A 16157-nucleotide genomic window follows, 5' to 3' on the forward strand; every position below is an offset into this window, starting at 1 on the left:
CAAAATTCTTTGGACTAGTTCCTACAGATTGGAGGGTAGCTAATGTAAGCCTGCTATTCAAAAAGGGAGGTAGAGAGAAAACAGGGAACAATAGACTAGTGAGCCTAATATCAGTAGTAGGGAAGTTGCTAGAATCCATTTTCAAGGATTTCATAGCACAGCATTTGTAAAGCAATGGTATAATCAGATAAAATCTGCATGGATCTACGAAAGCGAAATCATGCTTAACAAATTTACTGGAATTCTTTGAGGATGTAACCAGTAGAGTTGACCAGGAAGAACTGCTAGAAGTAGTTTATTTAGACTTTCAGAAGGCTTTTGACAAGGTCTCACATAGCAGAATACCATGTAAATTTGAAGTGCATTGGATTGCAGGTAGTGTTTTGAAATGGACAGAAAGCTGGTTAGGGATCAAAGAGTTGGATAAATGGATCATTTTCCAACTGATAGGCAGTGACAAGTGGGATACCTCAGGGATCTGTGCTAGAACTCCAACTGTCCACATTATATATTTATGATTTGGCAGAGGGAACTAAATTATCTCCAAATTTGCAGATGCTACAAAGTTGGGTAGGAGGGTGAGCTGCGCGGAGGATGCAGATATGCTTCAGCATGATTTGGACAGTGAGTGAGTGGGCATATGCATGGCAGATGCAGTATAATGTGGATAAATCTGAGGTTATCCATTTCAGTAGAAAAAAAATTGAAAGGCAGATTATTATTTGAATGGGTGCAAACTGAGAGAGATGGATATTTGGCAATGTCTTGATATCCTCATGTATCAGTTTCTGAAAGTAAACACATAGGTACAGCAGACAATAAAGAAGGCCAATGGCATGTTGGCCTTCATAGCAAGAGCATTTGAGGATAGGAATAGGGATATTTTACTACAATTGTATTGGGCATTGATGAACCCGCACCTGGAGTATTATGTGCAGTTTTGGTGCCCTTATCTGAGGAAGAGTGTTCTTGCTATAGAGGGAGTGCAGCAAAGGTTTACCACGCTGATTCCTGGGATGGTAGGGCTGTCATATGAGGAGACACTAAGTCAGTTAGGATTATTTTCATTGGAGTTTAGAAGACTGAGAGGGTATCTATAGAAATTTATAACATTCTAACAGGATCAGATAGGGTGGATTCAGAAGGAATGTTCCTAATGGTGGGGGAGTCCAGAACTAGGGGGTCATAGTTGAGGATAAAGAATAAACCCTTTGAGGACTGGGATGAGGAGAAATTTCTTCATTCAGAGACTGGTGAACGTGTGGAATTCATTACCAGAGAAAGTAGTTGAGGCCAAAATGCTGTGTGATTTCAAGAAGGAATTAGATATAGCTATTGGGACTAAAGGGATCAAGGATATGGGGAGAAGATGGGATCAGGGTATTAAATTTAATGATCAACCTTGACCATTATGAATGGTGGTGTAGACTGAAGGGCCAAATGGCCTACTGCTGCTTCTATTTTCTATGCATGTTTCTATGTTAATAATAAAATAAGGGTCAGTGTTATCTGAAAGCAAAATAGCAGAATGTATTAACAGCAGAATAAAGGTCAGTACTGTCTGAAAGCAAAAACATGAAAACAAGATACAGACAAGCACCAGAGGGAAAATATCAAAATAGAGAACAGAGTTATTGGGATGAATTTTCCTGTTCTGCTGTCACAGCAATCAGAGCGAGTGAGGGGTAGATCATGGAAAAGTCCGTTGACCTGGTTTGTGGTTTCGGGGCAAGAATGGCCGAAACATCTCACCCATTGAATTATTTAACTCAGTGTTGAGTACAGAATGCTGTACAGTGCCTAACTGGAAGATGAGCTGCTATTAATCCAGTTTGCATTGGGCTACACTGAAAGACTATAGTAGCCCAAGGACAGAAATGTGAGCATGAAAGCAAGGTGGTGAATTGAAGTGGCAAGTGACAGGGAGGTTGGAGTTATGCTTGCAGACTGAGTGAAAGTTTTCCACAAAGCAGTCACCCAGTTTACATTTAGAGCATATAACATAGAACTTAGAATAGAACATAGAACAGTACAGCACAGTTCAGACCCTTCGGCCCTCGATGTTGTGCCGAGCTATTTCCAAATCCAAGACCAAGCCATCCCACTCCCTGTCATTCTGGTGTGCTCCATGTGCCTATCCAATAACAGCTTGAAAGTTCCTAGAGTGTCTGGCTCCACTATCACAGCAGGCAGTGCATTCCACATCCCAACCACTCTCTGAGTAAAGAATCTACCTTGGACTTCCCTCCTATATCTCCCACCAAGAACCTTGTAGTTATGCCCCCTAGTAACAGCTACATCCACCCAAGGAAATAGTCTCTGCACGTCCACTCTATCTATCCCCCTCATCATCTTATAAACCTCTATTAAGTTACCTCTCGTCCTCCTCCACTCTAAAGAGAAAAGTCCCAGCTCCCTCAACCTTTCCTCATAAGACCTACCCTCCAAACCAGGCAGCATCCTGGTAAATCTCCTCTACACTCTCTCCAATACTTCCGCATCCTTCTTTTGGCAAGATGGCCAGAACTGCACACAATATTCCACATGTGGTCTCACCAAGGTCCAGTATAGTTGCAGCATAGTCCCATGCCTCTTAAAATCAAGCCCCTTGTTAATAAACACAAACACACTATAAGCCTTCTTCACGGCTCTATCCACTATTCTCTATGAATGTAGAAGAGACCACATTGTGAGCAGCTAATGAAATGGACTAAATTGAAAGAAGTGCAAGTGATTAGCTGAATCACCTGGCCAGTGAGGACCTGGAGAGGGAGCATGCGGTGTCTGTGGGCACAGTCGAAGCCTTCCGCGCCCGTTGGGCACCACAGGGGCTGAGGTGCCTTATAGGCCCCGACAATCACATTTTGATTTGACGTGTCTTAAGTTTCCTTTGTACCTTTTGTTTCTGTTCGGGCCGTTCCCCCTCCTTTTGGGGAGCTGCCCCCTTTTTCTTTGTCCGAACGTAATTTAAGTTAGTTTACTTGGTTTGACCCGAAAGACCGACCCGGAAGACCAACCCAAAAGACCCAAAAGCACCCCCCCACCCCGGCCAATGAGGAGGGAGGAAAGAAATAGGCAGGTATTACACATCCTGCGATTGCCTGGGAAGCGGGTGACTGAGTGTTGCAAAAGGAATGGTCCCTTTGAATGCCAGATTAAAGTCCAACAATTTTATTTGGTAGCAAAAGCCACTCGCTTTCACAGTGCAAGAGCAGCGCTCCGAAAGCAAGTGGCTTTTGCTACCAAATAAACCTGTTGGACTTTAGCCTGGTGTTGTGAGACTTCTTACTGTGTTTAACCCAGTCCAACGCTGGCATCTCCACATTTTTGAATGCTGACAGGCGATGAGAGGGGAAGATGTGTTTGCTGGTGGCATCATGCTGGAGTTGGACACAATGGCGGGGGATAAGTCTATGAATATGGAGGCCAGTGAATTGGAAAGTGAGGAACCCATGGCTCTGGAGATATGGAGCCAAGTTCTTGTAGGTAGAGATATTATAGCTGAATCTTCCTGTGACATAATTGCTTCCAGTTTCCTCAATTTATTCTCCACATGAAACTTTTTTAAATCTCTTTGATGCTTTGATAAAGATTGCATTTGTACCTATAAGGCTGGAAAATGCATTAGTGCGTATGTTAGAAGTGTTGGCGTGAAAAGTGAAGTAGGAAAATAAAACACAGGTTGAATTGAATTAATGCACAGGTTATGCATTGGTAAACTAATAGATGAAAAGTTCTTCACAACAATTGATAGTCCCCTTTCAAATATCCTTCCAGTTGATTGGTTAATGCTGGCGTTGTTGTGACAGGCGGAAGAACAGTGATGTGTCTTTAACTGAGTTCTTTCTGTTCACGCCCTGTCCTTGCATTGCAAAATGATGTTCCATGGAAAAGGCAGGAGCAAAGCGATTAGCTTCAGGGAAAACCGTGTCACTTCACTCCAGTCTCTCTGAACTCTCTCGGTAGTTACATCAAGATTTTGGAAATTACACCACCACCCCCCCCCCCCCCCCCACACACAACCAGCATTTAAAAAAAAATCCTCCCTGGCTTATTGAAAGGCTTTTTTTTGGAGATGTTTGGTCTGGAAGGAGGCTGGAACATTTCTTTCGCTGGCTGCGGATTCCTGGGTGTTTACCATGTCGGGGTGGCGAGCAGCATCCAGGAACACGCTCCTTACCTGATCCGGGACGCTACCAAGATCTACGGTGCATCAGCCGGGGCGCTGGCTGCCGCCGCTGTGGTCTGCAGGGTGCCGCTGGGTGAGTGAATCCCTTAACTGGGCTGCAGAGGGGGATACCACTGGGGCAAATCATCCCAGACACAGGAAGCTCTATATTCTGTCGGGAGCAGGGACTATTAGCACCCAGAGGGATATCTGAGGAAAGTAATAAACGATGATGGGTTTATTTAAAATAAGCACTTGTCAATTTTGGACACTTTATTAGAGATCGGTTTCCCTATAATCTCGCAAGCAAAGCTTATGAAATTGTCACTGTACCTGAAGGAACCAAAATGTATCTTTACACTGTCCTTGTTACTAAGCCAATGTTCTAAAGCTTGCGGTTTTGCAAAATACCGACAATGGCACAACTCACTGAGTTGAGAGGAGAACACATGAAGCTTTTGAGAAATTAACTGATCCCCTTGTATTCTCCTAACAATTCGGAGCCCTAACAAATGTTCTGTAGGTTTCAGGGAAAGTGGGTGATATACAAATATGAAGGAGTCTCCCTTCAATATTCAACCCAGAAAATCGGTGTCAAAGTGAACACTACAGTGGCATGTCCTCATTTCCTTCTCTCACATTTAATGGGTGATCAGATTCCCTCGAAGTTTGAGAGATATGCTGTTTGTTCGTTCAGAAACGCTCCCTGAGGTCGATGTTGACCAATTGGATTGACACACTGATAGCAGCTGATGGTAGCTAACTGGGTTGAGTGTCATTTTGGTGTCGGGATTAAACTGGAAATCCAGCTTTTATCCTCCAAAGAAATAATGAAGTCAATGTTTGTGTTCTTTTTGTCTGTCCTCTCCCATAAATACGGTGTCCTTGGTGATTTATTGTACGTTTCATGTAAATAAAGCCATATTATCATTAGCTGGGACCAAGGCTAGGTTTTAAGAGGTTGTGATTCATACTATCAGTTTGATAGGGACCTGGTGACGTTACTTTCTCCTCCAGGGATTTGGCTGGTGATGCATCTGCATCAGGCTGTGGGAGCTGTGGAACCACAGCGGGCTTAAGCTGAGCCGAGCTTTAGCGCTGTGTGTTATTGGTCGCTGCTGTGTGGGCTGACTCAGCTGGGCGGGTTTAAATGTGCGCCTGTTAACGCGGTTACTGCCGGTCATTGACCTCCACCCTGACCTCAGGGAGCGTTTCTGAACGAACAAACAGCATCTCAAACTTCGAGGGAATCTGATCACCCATTAAATGTGGGAGAAGGAAATGAGGACATGCCACTGTAGTGTTCACTTTGACACCGATTTTCTGGGTTGAATATTGAAGGGAGACTCCTTCATACTTGAAGCTCTCTCTAAAAATTGGGTGGATATTGGGCATGCACAGCATTTAGGATTTGGAAAGAGGCCAGCCTGGGCGATAATGGTACACAGAGAGAGAATCCTTTGGACTGTGGGAGGAAACCCACGTGGACATGGAGAGAATGTGCAGTCTCCATGCAGATTAGGAATTGAACCTGGTCCTTGGCACTGCGAGGCAACAGTGCTAACCACAGTGCCACTGTGCTGCCCTCGCAAACAGAACAGAAATTAAGTTCTCAAAGTTCAACCAAGCAAGTTGCTAGTTTCTGGAAGTATCCCAAGGGTTTGAAAGTGAAGGTGGAGGAATTAATGTGGTTCTTTTCATTCATACTAGGCTGGACTCTTTGCAATCCCCAGTGTTCATAATGTTCACAGTGTTCACTCTCTCCAGCAAGATTCCATCATTTGTAATTTCCCCAAAGAATCCTGGGCTCTTCACTGAAATGGATTTCCCAGATTCAGTCTGCACTCCTGAGCTGATTTTTGGGAGCTTGGCTGAGGTGATGGTGAGGGAATAATATTGGTCTTTGTGCCCTGGGCCAGTTAGGAGGGAATAGATCGGAAACCCCCTCCTGATGTCAATCCAGGGAAATTCAATGGCAAATTAAACTCCGATTAATATGCAGTCTTCTAGAGAGAAATGGATAGTGATGGTCAAAAATATATAGTGGGCTTACAAAGCGGACCTCGAAGGTGTAAGAAAGAGTAATTAATTGTATTTTACTCTCAATTTTACTTGTGGGAAACATTTTGTTTGAACATACAAATTAAGAAGTAGGCCACTCATTCCCTTGATGCCTCCATCATTCAATAAGATCTGGTTGATCTGACTGTAACCCACCTCTGATAACATTTCACCCCCTTGCTTATCAAGAGTCTGTCTACCCATAAGACAAAGGAGCAGAATTAGGCCACTCGGCCCAACGAGTCTGCTCTGCCATTCAATCATGGCTGATATTTTTCTCATCCCCGTTCTCCTGCCTTTTCCCCATAATCCCCTGATCCCCTTACTAATAAAGAACCTATTTATCTCTATCTCTATCTTAAAGATACTCAATGACCTGGCTTCCACAGCTTTCTGCAGCAAAGGGTTCCACAAATTCACTACTCTCTGGCTGAAGAAATTCCTCTCATCTCTGTATTAAAGGATCATCCCTTTACTCTGAGGTTGTGCCCTTTTGTTTTAGTTTTTCCACTAGTGGAAACATCCTCTCCATGTCCACTCTATCCAGGCCTTGCAGTATCCTGTAAGTTTCAAAAGATCTCCCCCTCATCCTTCTAAACTCCAACAAGTACAGACCCAGAGTCCTCGACATTCCTCATATGACAAGCTCTTCATTCCAAGGAACGTTCTTTGAACTTCTTCTGGACCCTTTCCAAGACCAGCACATCTTTCCTTCGGTATGGGGCCCAAAACTACTCAATACTCCACAAGAGGTCTGACCAGAGCCTTATACAGCCTTAGAAATACATCCCTACTCTTGTATTCTAGCCCTTTTGACATGAATGTTAACTTTGCATTTGTCTTCCTAACCATCGACTGAACCTGCACATTAACCTTAAAAAAATGTTTAATTTCTGCCACCTATTCAAGAAGACTGTCCCAAAGACCGCTGAGAAAAAAGCATTTTCCTTAACTCTGTCTTAAGTAAGTGACCCCTTACTTTAAACTGTGGTTCCCTAATTCTAGATTCTTTCCCAGAAAGAAACGTCTTTTCCAAATGGACCCTGTCACCACCCCACAGGATCTTGTATGTTTCAACCAAGTTGCTTCTTGCTCTTCTAAACTCCAGTGGATGAGTGTGATTCTTGCTAAAACAGGATCGCGTATGATGTAGAAAAGAATGTCTGGGATTTTGTTTTTTTTCCCCCTGTTAACAGTGCACAGGGAAGGTTGGGAAGATGGATCTTTTTACATCCCTTCACCCTCCCTCCCAAAACTTCCCTCTCTTGGTCTTTCACCCTACCAGCCTCCGCATCCAACAAGTCATCCTCAGCCTCTCTTGCCACCTTTAGCATGATGCCATTACCAACCATATCTTCCCCCTCTCTTTTGTTAGCATTCCAAAGGGACCATTCCCTTTGTGACATCCTGGTCCTATCCTCAATCTTCCCCAACACCTTGACTCCTTTCAATTGCACCTTCCCATGCAAATGCAGGAGATGTAACATCTGCCATTTTCCTCTATCCTCTCTTCATTGACCAAGGCCCCAAACTTTCCTTCCAATTGAAGCAGTGGATTAGCTTCACTATTCTCAGTTTATGACACAGCGTGAGCAGCAAATGTAGTAGTCTGTTTACATTGATATGACCAAGGGCATATTGGGTAACAGCTTTGTGGAACACCTTCATCAGTCCGCAAGCATCGCCTTGAACTTCTGAAGGCTTGTCATTTTAATTCTTAACATTGTTGTCACATGGACGCCCCTGTTCTAGGCCTACTGTAACATTCTAATGAAGCGGAATATAAGTTTGAGAAACAGTACCTTATCTTTTTTCACTACACTTCAGAATTCTGGATTTAACACTGAGTCCAACTCTCTCTCTGTCTCTCTCTCTCTCATACACACACACACATAATTTATTTGTTATTTATGTTTGCCAGTCATTTTATTCTTAACATTTTGGACAGAGCTGTTCATTATTCACAAACTGTTACCACTCCCTTCTGTGCCATGAAATGATTTGTTCATTTCTTCCCAGCCTCCACACAATACTTCCTTCTGTTGTTCTTCCTCCTACTTCACTCTCCCTTACCTCCACATCCACCCATGTCCTTTCATTCACTCAAAAGCACTTAAATTTCTGTCTTCAGTTATGAAGAAAGGTCCTTCACCTGAAAACTGAATTTTGTTCTCTCCACATGCATCAGCAGCATTTTCTATTTTTATTTTCAAACTTTTACTCTGGTCTGTACTCTTCGTCTAACTTTGTTCATTTTCATGACTACACTAAATCAAATGGAATTCTCATGAACTTATGATTACTCCCAAAATGTTCTCCCACTAGTACCCCTTACACCTGCTGTATTTCCTTAAACTAAATCCAGAACTGCCCTTTCTCTTTTTATATCTGCTAGTTTATTTATCCTGACACTGAATGTTCTTCAGCTATCTTGGCAAAACCTTCATGTGAAAACATGAAGAAGGAGAGAAGATGTACAGTTTGGAAAAGCTGCTCTGAAAAAAGTAATTGGTTAATTTGTTGAGTAGAGGAATTGAGCTCATTTTAAAAATGTACATTTTTTTGGCTCTATTTCTTTCTTTGCTTCTCATGACATTGTTATGAATTGAGACTAATATCTTGCGCATTTTGAGTTGATCGGAAATGCAAAGCTATCAGCTCCCTCATTGTTTTAAATGTGCATTTGCTTGATGCTTATGGCTGTGGTTTGTTATAGCCTGGCTACAACTGACCTAGAAACTTGTGCCAAGACCAGTAGAGTGCCATTTCAAACAAGGCAGCATTTATTAAGTGATTAAAGCACAACTGAACAAGCATCTTGTGTGTGAATTTCCCAGATAATTAATGTTGCTGAAACATCAGTTTTTCTTGGCAGGCTGGGGAGGGGAAATTGCCTGAAAAATTTATTAATACTACCTAGTATTTAATGGAAACGTTCTAAACACAGCCTATTGCATTCACTGTTCGTAATATGTTTGGAATCTTGCCTTGCCTTTGGTGATATTTCAGTTTAAGCCTGTTGGCTCTGGGTGCTGCCTGTGCATGAAGGTAATTACTGCTGTGCATTCAAAGTTGAGCTTCTCTCAAACTACACACCAGCAGTGGATGCAACTGTAATTCTGTAACTCTATACACCATTACATTTCTGCTGTAATAAATTACATAATTCTTGAACATATTCATCAAGTTCATTAACTTTTGGAAGGGAAATCTGCCCTACTTATCTGGTCTGGCCCACATATGACTCCAGACCTTCAGCAATGTGTTAACTTTTAACTGCCACTCAGTTCAAAGGCAGTTAGGGATGGGTAACAAATGCTGGCATAGCCATTCACCCCACACCCCAGGAAAGAATAAAGGGAAAAAATAAAATTTTGGCAATGTGAAGGCCTTATAGATCTCTTCTGCATTCATTGACTTAGAAGATGGTGTCATATTTGAGGGACTTTATTTATGTGGAGAAATTTGGAGACGGTAAGGCTGGTTTCTTTGGAGTAGAGAGTTTGAAAAAGTGATTTATTTAATAGTGATTCCAAGATCATGAATGGTTTTGACAAAGTAAATAGTAACTGTTTACAGCAGCAGAAAGGTCAGTAACCAATTTAATGTGATTGGCAAAACAACCAGAGGTGAGTTAAGATATAGGTTTGAACATAAGAACATAAGAACATAAGAAATAGGAGCAGGAGTAGGCCATCTGGCCCTTCGAGCCTGCCCCGCCATTCAATAAGATCATGGCTGATCTGTCGTGGCTGATCTGTCGTGGCTCAGTTCCACTTTCCCGCCCTCTCCCCATAACCCTTAATCCCCTCTCTTATCAAAAACCCATCAACCCGCTTCTTAAAAATATTTAGCGAGGCAGCCTCCACCACTTCAACGGGCAGAGAATTCCAGAGATTCACCACCCTTTGAGTGAAGAAGTTCCTCCTCAACTCCGTTCTGAACCGCCCCCCCTTTATCTTGAGGCTGTGCCCCCTAGTCCTACTGTCTTTTTTGAGCGTACACACAGCAGATTATAATCTGGAATGTGTTTCCTGTAAGGGTGATGAAACCTTTATTAAATAGTAGCTTTCAAAAGAGAACAGGTAAATGTGGAGGGACAGAATTTAGAGTTTTGGATTGGAATTTATTGGGTAGCTCTTACCAAGAGTTTGTGCAGGCATGATGGGTTGAAAGACTTCCTTTAATGCTGCATTACTCTGTGGTTCTATAGTCCGTTATTTATACGTACATTGATAACCCACAATTCTTTAAATGCTCTTTACTTAATTTTTCCAGATAATTGTTGTGCTGATGTCATGGAAATAGCTAAGGAAGCCAGGAAAAGAAATCTGGGACCTCTGCATCCATCCTTCAACTTAGTAAAAATAATACGGAACGGGCTTTTCAAGAATCTTCCAGAAAATGCACACCAGCTAGCCACAGGCAGACTCTGCATTTCTCTTACCCGAGTACCTGATGGTGAGAATGTGCTGGTGTCAGAGTTCAACTCCAAGGAAGAACTCATCCAGGTAAGATGAGAAAGCTCCTCGCAGACTGTGGTTGCCCTTTACACCTGCTGAATTGAAAGTTATGGGTGGGATTTTAAGGCCGCACTCAAGCAAGACCAGAAATTCCTGCCTGAGGTCAACGAACATTTCTGTTGTTTGCCCCTCGTCAGCTCCAATTCTGTGGCAGGCGAGGTGATAGAATTTCAGTCTATTATCTCTCTTAGAACTGTACAAGAGAGTGTTGTGGGAATGCAACTGAGACTGAGATTTTCTGTTCCTGTTTGAGCTGGGCGGGTTTGGCAGTGAGAGCAGAAAATATTGTAAGAAGGCTAAACATCAATTTAAATGCAGGATGTGATTGTCCCCGCTCCTGTCAGTCATAGGCTGTTTGCCACCATTTAATGTCGGGTACCTTATTTTAATAAATTAGCATCTTATTATCAGGTCCATACGCTGGAATCTTACCTGATGTCAAATCATACTTCTAAATGGTGTGATGTCAGAATGTTTACAACTGGTTTTACCTTGCACCTAGCAAGTCGTGGTATGACTGAATGCAGCACTCAATGGCTGGCTCTCAGTTTTTGTGGGAGGTTGGAAAGTGCCGGGGGTGAATTTGGTGCAGAATGTTTCCTGGGTTTGGCAGCCATGACTGTGACTGGTTGGTTGAGCGCTAGGTGCAGGACGGCCTTCAGATATGACATCTGGATCATTGAAATGCTGAGGTAATGGCAGGGTGGGCGAATCAGAGACCACCCACCTGCTATGCAGCATGGAGCTCATGCTTGCTATTTGTTTAGACTAAGCGCTGTACACTATGGTGGAAAAAGCTGCCATTGCCATCAGTGGGTTCAATGCCGTTTTTCCCGTGAGACATCAGACTTTGCCAATATCAGGTGATTCCGTCTTGAGTCTGCGAATTGTTGAATTCCTTGACGTAGAAGGGAGGGAAGAGTTTTTCTCAGGTGCTTCTGATGTCTTGCACATTGACACAGGTTTGGCTGTGGTAATGATGAAGTAAATGGTGACAGTTACAATCATTATTGCACTGAAACCAATAGCAAACGTGCAGAATAATGCAGAAGTCACGGTTTGTGAGTCCTTGCTCCTCCATAAAATGCATTGTAGAGGTTCCATCAGGCTGTTATCTCCATTGTAATCATGAATTAACAAAAATGCCTATTCTAACACTATTAATCTTCCTGTTTAAAAAAAAATTAAGCCTTGTTGCATGAGGCATAACTGGATTTTTTCAACAATGTATTTATAATTGCTGCTGAATACCCCCACTGACCATGAAAAGTTAAATTTATAATGCTGTACTATCAAATTTCTCTACAATGAAAATTTCCCCCATTTGTTTTCAAGCCATTTAAAAGTTTGCTAACTTTAATTTTGGTTTCATCTCAATACAGTCATATATTTATTTACTCCCTGAACGTGTAAGTTACAAATGAAGAATTTTAAATGCTTTTACCTTCCTATTTTGTTGTGTTTTAATTTGATTGATTATCTAGTTGCTTGGCATCATCACTGCACCTGTCTATTAAGACACTCCAATTTGGTAGCAGATTCAAGTTGCTGTGGGCAAATGGGAAGTTTCTGTCAGAGATTGCTAGGTTTTTGTGGGCAACTTTCTTTTGAGGTCAGTGGTGAATTTTCTTACTTTGCTGACTTAAGATGGAAAAATCTCAGACAATGTCAAAGGTCATGCTAGAAATGAGTTGCTAATGAGTTGATTTTGTTTTGAGGATGTTTAGCTCCATTGTAGGTACATCAGTTTCACTGCTACTGTCAAATGTCAACTTCATGTGAAGTAGTAGCAAATAGTAATTTCTTGTCAGAACCTGCACAATCATTTTGCTCATGGATGCCCTCCCTCGCATTCTACTTGAGAATTCCAGGAGTATCTTGAGGATTGGTTGTGTTCAAATGGTCAACCTGGGGAAAACAGCATAAAGTAAAGGAACTTTCTTTTCTCTCTTCACATTTCCCATCCCAAAATTTGGGTGGTATAGTGGTTAGCACTGCTGCCTCTCAGTGTCAGGGACCTGGGTTCAATTCTGGCCTCAGGTCACTGTGGGGGTTTGCACTTCCTCCCTGTGTCTGCGTGCCCAATGATGATGTGTGGGTTAGGTTGATTGACCATGCTCAATTGACCCTAGTGTCAGGGGGTTAACAAGTAAATGTGTTGGGTTATGGGAATAGGGCCTGGGTGGGATTGTGGTCGGTACAGATTTGATGGGCCAAATTACCACCTCCTGTACTGTAGGGATTCTATCCATCTAATAATGTAGGCCCGATTGCTGCATTTTATTCCACAGCTTGTGTTTTCTAACAATAGATTATGCACTAAAATGTGTCTGCAACAAACTGATGTTCCTCTACTTCTTCTCCTCAGGCTCTGATCTGCAGTGCTTTTGTTCCAATTTACTGTGGGCTCATTCCACCGTCTTTTCGAGGAGTGGTAAGTCTCTTTTTGGCTTTTGAGAATATATGTCTTCAATTGGAAATTAAAACTCTCCTTTAATCTGAAATAGAGGATCAAATTTCCCAAATGATCATATGTCCATAGGGATTGAATGTAGGTGAAGTGAAATGTTTTCATTTCATATGGGAGCCTTTGAGGATGCTTTCTGGTGCAAATCGCATTGAAAACTTTTGTTTAGAAAATAACTCATGAAGGGATTTTGATCAACTGAAACAATGGTATTTGTAATTTTTCCAAGTAGAATAGCAATTTTTCTGGTAGATCAATGTGGTTGGCTTTTGTCTGTCTCAGGAGATAAGCCCTGGGCACAGTGCATTATGTTAGAGTCAATGTGACAAAACTGTAAAAGTGTCTAAAGATTTCATCTCTGTTTCTCTAGAAAATACTGGCAAATGATTTGAGTTGGTTTATTATTGTCACATGTATTAGTATACAGTGAAAAATATTGTTTCTTGCTATGTAGACAAAGCATACTGTACATAGGGAAGGAATGAGAGAGTGCAGAATGTAGTGTTACAGTCATAGATAGATGTGTAGAGGAAGATCAATTTAATGCGAGGTAGGCCCATTCAAAAGTCTGGTGGCAGCAGGGAAGAAGTTGTTTTTGAGTTGGTTAATAGGTGCTCTTAGACTCTTATATCTTTTTCCTGACAGAAGAAGGTGAAAGAGGCTATGTCTGGGGTGCGTGGGGTCCTTGATTATACTGGCTGCTTTTCTGAGGCAGTGGGAAGTGTAGACAGAATCAAAGGATGGGAGGCTGGTTTGAGTGATAGAAGTTTGGTAGAAATCTTCACAAATGCTTCAACAATGTCATTTTGCATAGAGGCCCAGAGGAATCCTTACCTTTTGGTAGCTTTTCCAAAATCATATCACTAACTGTGCTGCAGACAAAGTGCTCCCTTCCAGAAAGTCAAGAGAATCAGACAGCAATGGCCAAAGTATGACCTTGTATGGGCCCTTGAAGCATTGGAGCCCTGTAATGACTTCTTGAGTAGCCATTGGTTCTGAATAAACTAAATCCCATTACTTTCTCTAAAAACAGAAAGTCCCAGTTTCATGCCATCTAATCACCATTTCATTTTTCTCATTTTTCTTTATCAGCCTTACTGATAACACATGCTTGAGGAAATATGTGTTTATTTAACACCAAAATAAAGCATTTGATTTTCCAGAACATGCCTGCAGTTCTTTCTGCTTCCAACTTACTATATGTGCTGCTAGAAATGTGATTTTAGGCAATGACCTTTTGATGTTCGCTGCCTCCAATATGAAGCCCTTTGAAATCAGTTTTTCTCTTTGGAGTGATGTTAAGCTGGAGGAGGAGGAGGAGGAGTGAAGAAAGGAATAGCATGAATAGAAAGTAGTTAATAAGATTCATGGTTAGTGCACAACAAATTTACTGAACTTAACAGTCATACTCTCCAGAAGTAGTCACTGTTAACCAGTGCTGTATTGTTGTTGACCACTAATGGCTGAAACACAAAGGGTGGAATTTTCCCATCCCGCCCGCTATGGGAATCATAGTGGGCGGGGTGGACCATGCAAAGGTCCATTTGACTTTGGGCAGAAATTTCTGGCCTTGGGGTTAGTGCAGCTGAAAAATCCTGCCAAGGTAGGTACAAAAAATGTGCATGTGCAAAGCCACATAACTTACAAGTGAAGCACCGTTAACATGAGCTTTTAGTGCTTCTATTGCTTTGTCATTTGTGTGTCTTGCATGCTAATGTTTTTGTAACTGACTAGTATTTTTTACAAAATATAACTTTGTATAGTGTGTGTCCAGGTTATGCCTGTGTTAATATAAGAGATTAGGTTTAGAAATTATTGTAAGGATCAGTGATCTTTATTGACAATATAGTTTGAAGATGGAGGCATTTTATTTGTCTTAGTTTGTTATTTCCTCTCTTGAACCTATATTCCCTCTCAAACCTATTCTTCAATACTGTCTTTATAGATAAATGGGAGATTACTGAAAACCCATAAAACCATTTAATAAAGATTGCTTAGAGTTGGTTTTGTGTTTTGAATTAATGGTTCTTGAGCAATTGCCTATCTTGAAAAGTGAAAACACCTATACATTTTGGGGGTAAAGATATGATATGAAGAGAAGAATGACAGGGATTAAAAGTCCTACAATTTTGAGCATCATGGAAAAAGAATATGATGCCATGATTGCCACAAGTTTAGAGTTCTAGAAAGGAAAGTAAAAGGTTAGTGAGGGTGAGACAATTCACACGTGGGGCAAGGTATACTGCAAAGTTATTCATGCAATTGAGCTGACTTTACTTGGAAATGGAGCCGGCACTCAAATGGTGCAAAATCTAAAGTTGATTCCATTTGAATTTTCTATGGGAGCCTGCCAGAATTGTGCAGCAGAATCTTTTGACCGTAATGGCTGGATGGTGTGATCAAGTGGGACTTGCATCACTCAGCATGTCGCCAGGTTTAATTCCTGGTCAAGCTCTCTGGAGGGGAGGTGCCAATTAGGGACTGGATGCTTCCTCAAGTGCTGTGCTTTCACTCCAATACTTGGTGATTTAGCAGCATGGAAAGATGTCATTGAGCAGATTGCCTTGGTCATGGTATGGTGCAAGCCAGTGGAGAAATCATTTTGAGACATTATGTCAGGATCTTGCTTTTCCATCCTTTCAATTAAGTGAATTTTCTGTAACAAGACATTGACAGCTTTGCAAAGAACTGAAGTGGTGATCCAGTCATGGCTAGATCTTGAATTTGAATCTTGTCTGTCGGGAACAACAGATGGACATATCAGATATTGTAAAACACTGGATTATGAGGTGAATGGTGAAAATGCTTGAATTGGATTTTTGTCCATTCCTGTATTAAATGATAGAAAAATCTAGCCCGGTACAAAATGGATTTTGACTGCACCAAATAACAATTGCATTTTTGTATGAAAAGCATTGAGTTAGCTACTTCTATTCAG

The 16157-nt window shown here is 41.7% G+C and overlaps 1 protein-coding gene across 1 annotated transcript in view; it reads left to right on the forward strand.

The window, feature by feature from the left end:
* Window positions 1-4023: 4023 nt before the first annotated feature.
* Window positions 4024-16157, forward strand: part of pnpla3 (patatin-like phospholipase domain containing 3) — a 32217-nt gene continuing 20083 nt past the window's right edge. The window contains exons 1-3 of the mRNA XM_080190830.1: window positions 4024-4262; window positions 10508-10740; window positions 13121-13186. Of these exons, the coding sequence (XP_080046956.1) occupies window positions 4076-4262; window positions 10508-10740; window positions 13121-13186 (486 nt within the window). The 5' untranslated portion in view covers window positions 4024-4075. The remainder of the gene's footprint in view (window positions 4263-10507; window positions 10741-13120; window positions 13187-16157) is intronic.

This window comes from Carcharhinus amblyrhynchos, chromosome 6 (assembly GCF_965287045.1).
Source record: "Carcharhinus amblyrhynchos chromosome 6, sCarAmb.v2.hapA, whole genome shotgun sequence".
Taxonomy (NCBI): Eukaryota; Metazoa; Chordata; class Chondrichthyes; order Carcharhiniformes; family Carcharhinidae; genus Carcharhinus; species Carcharhinus amblyrhynchos.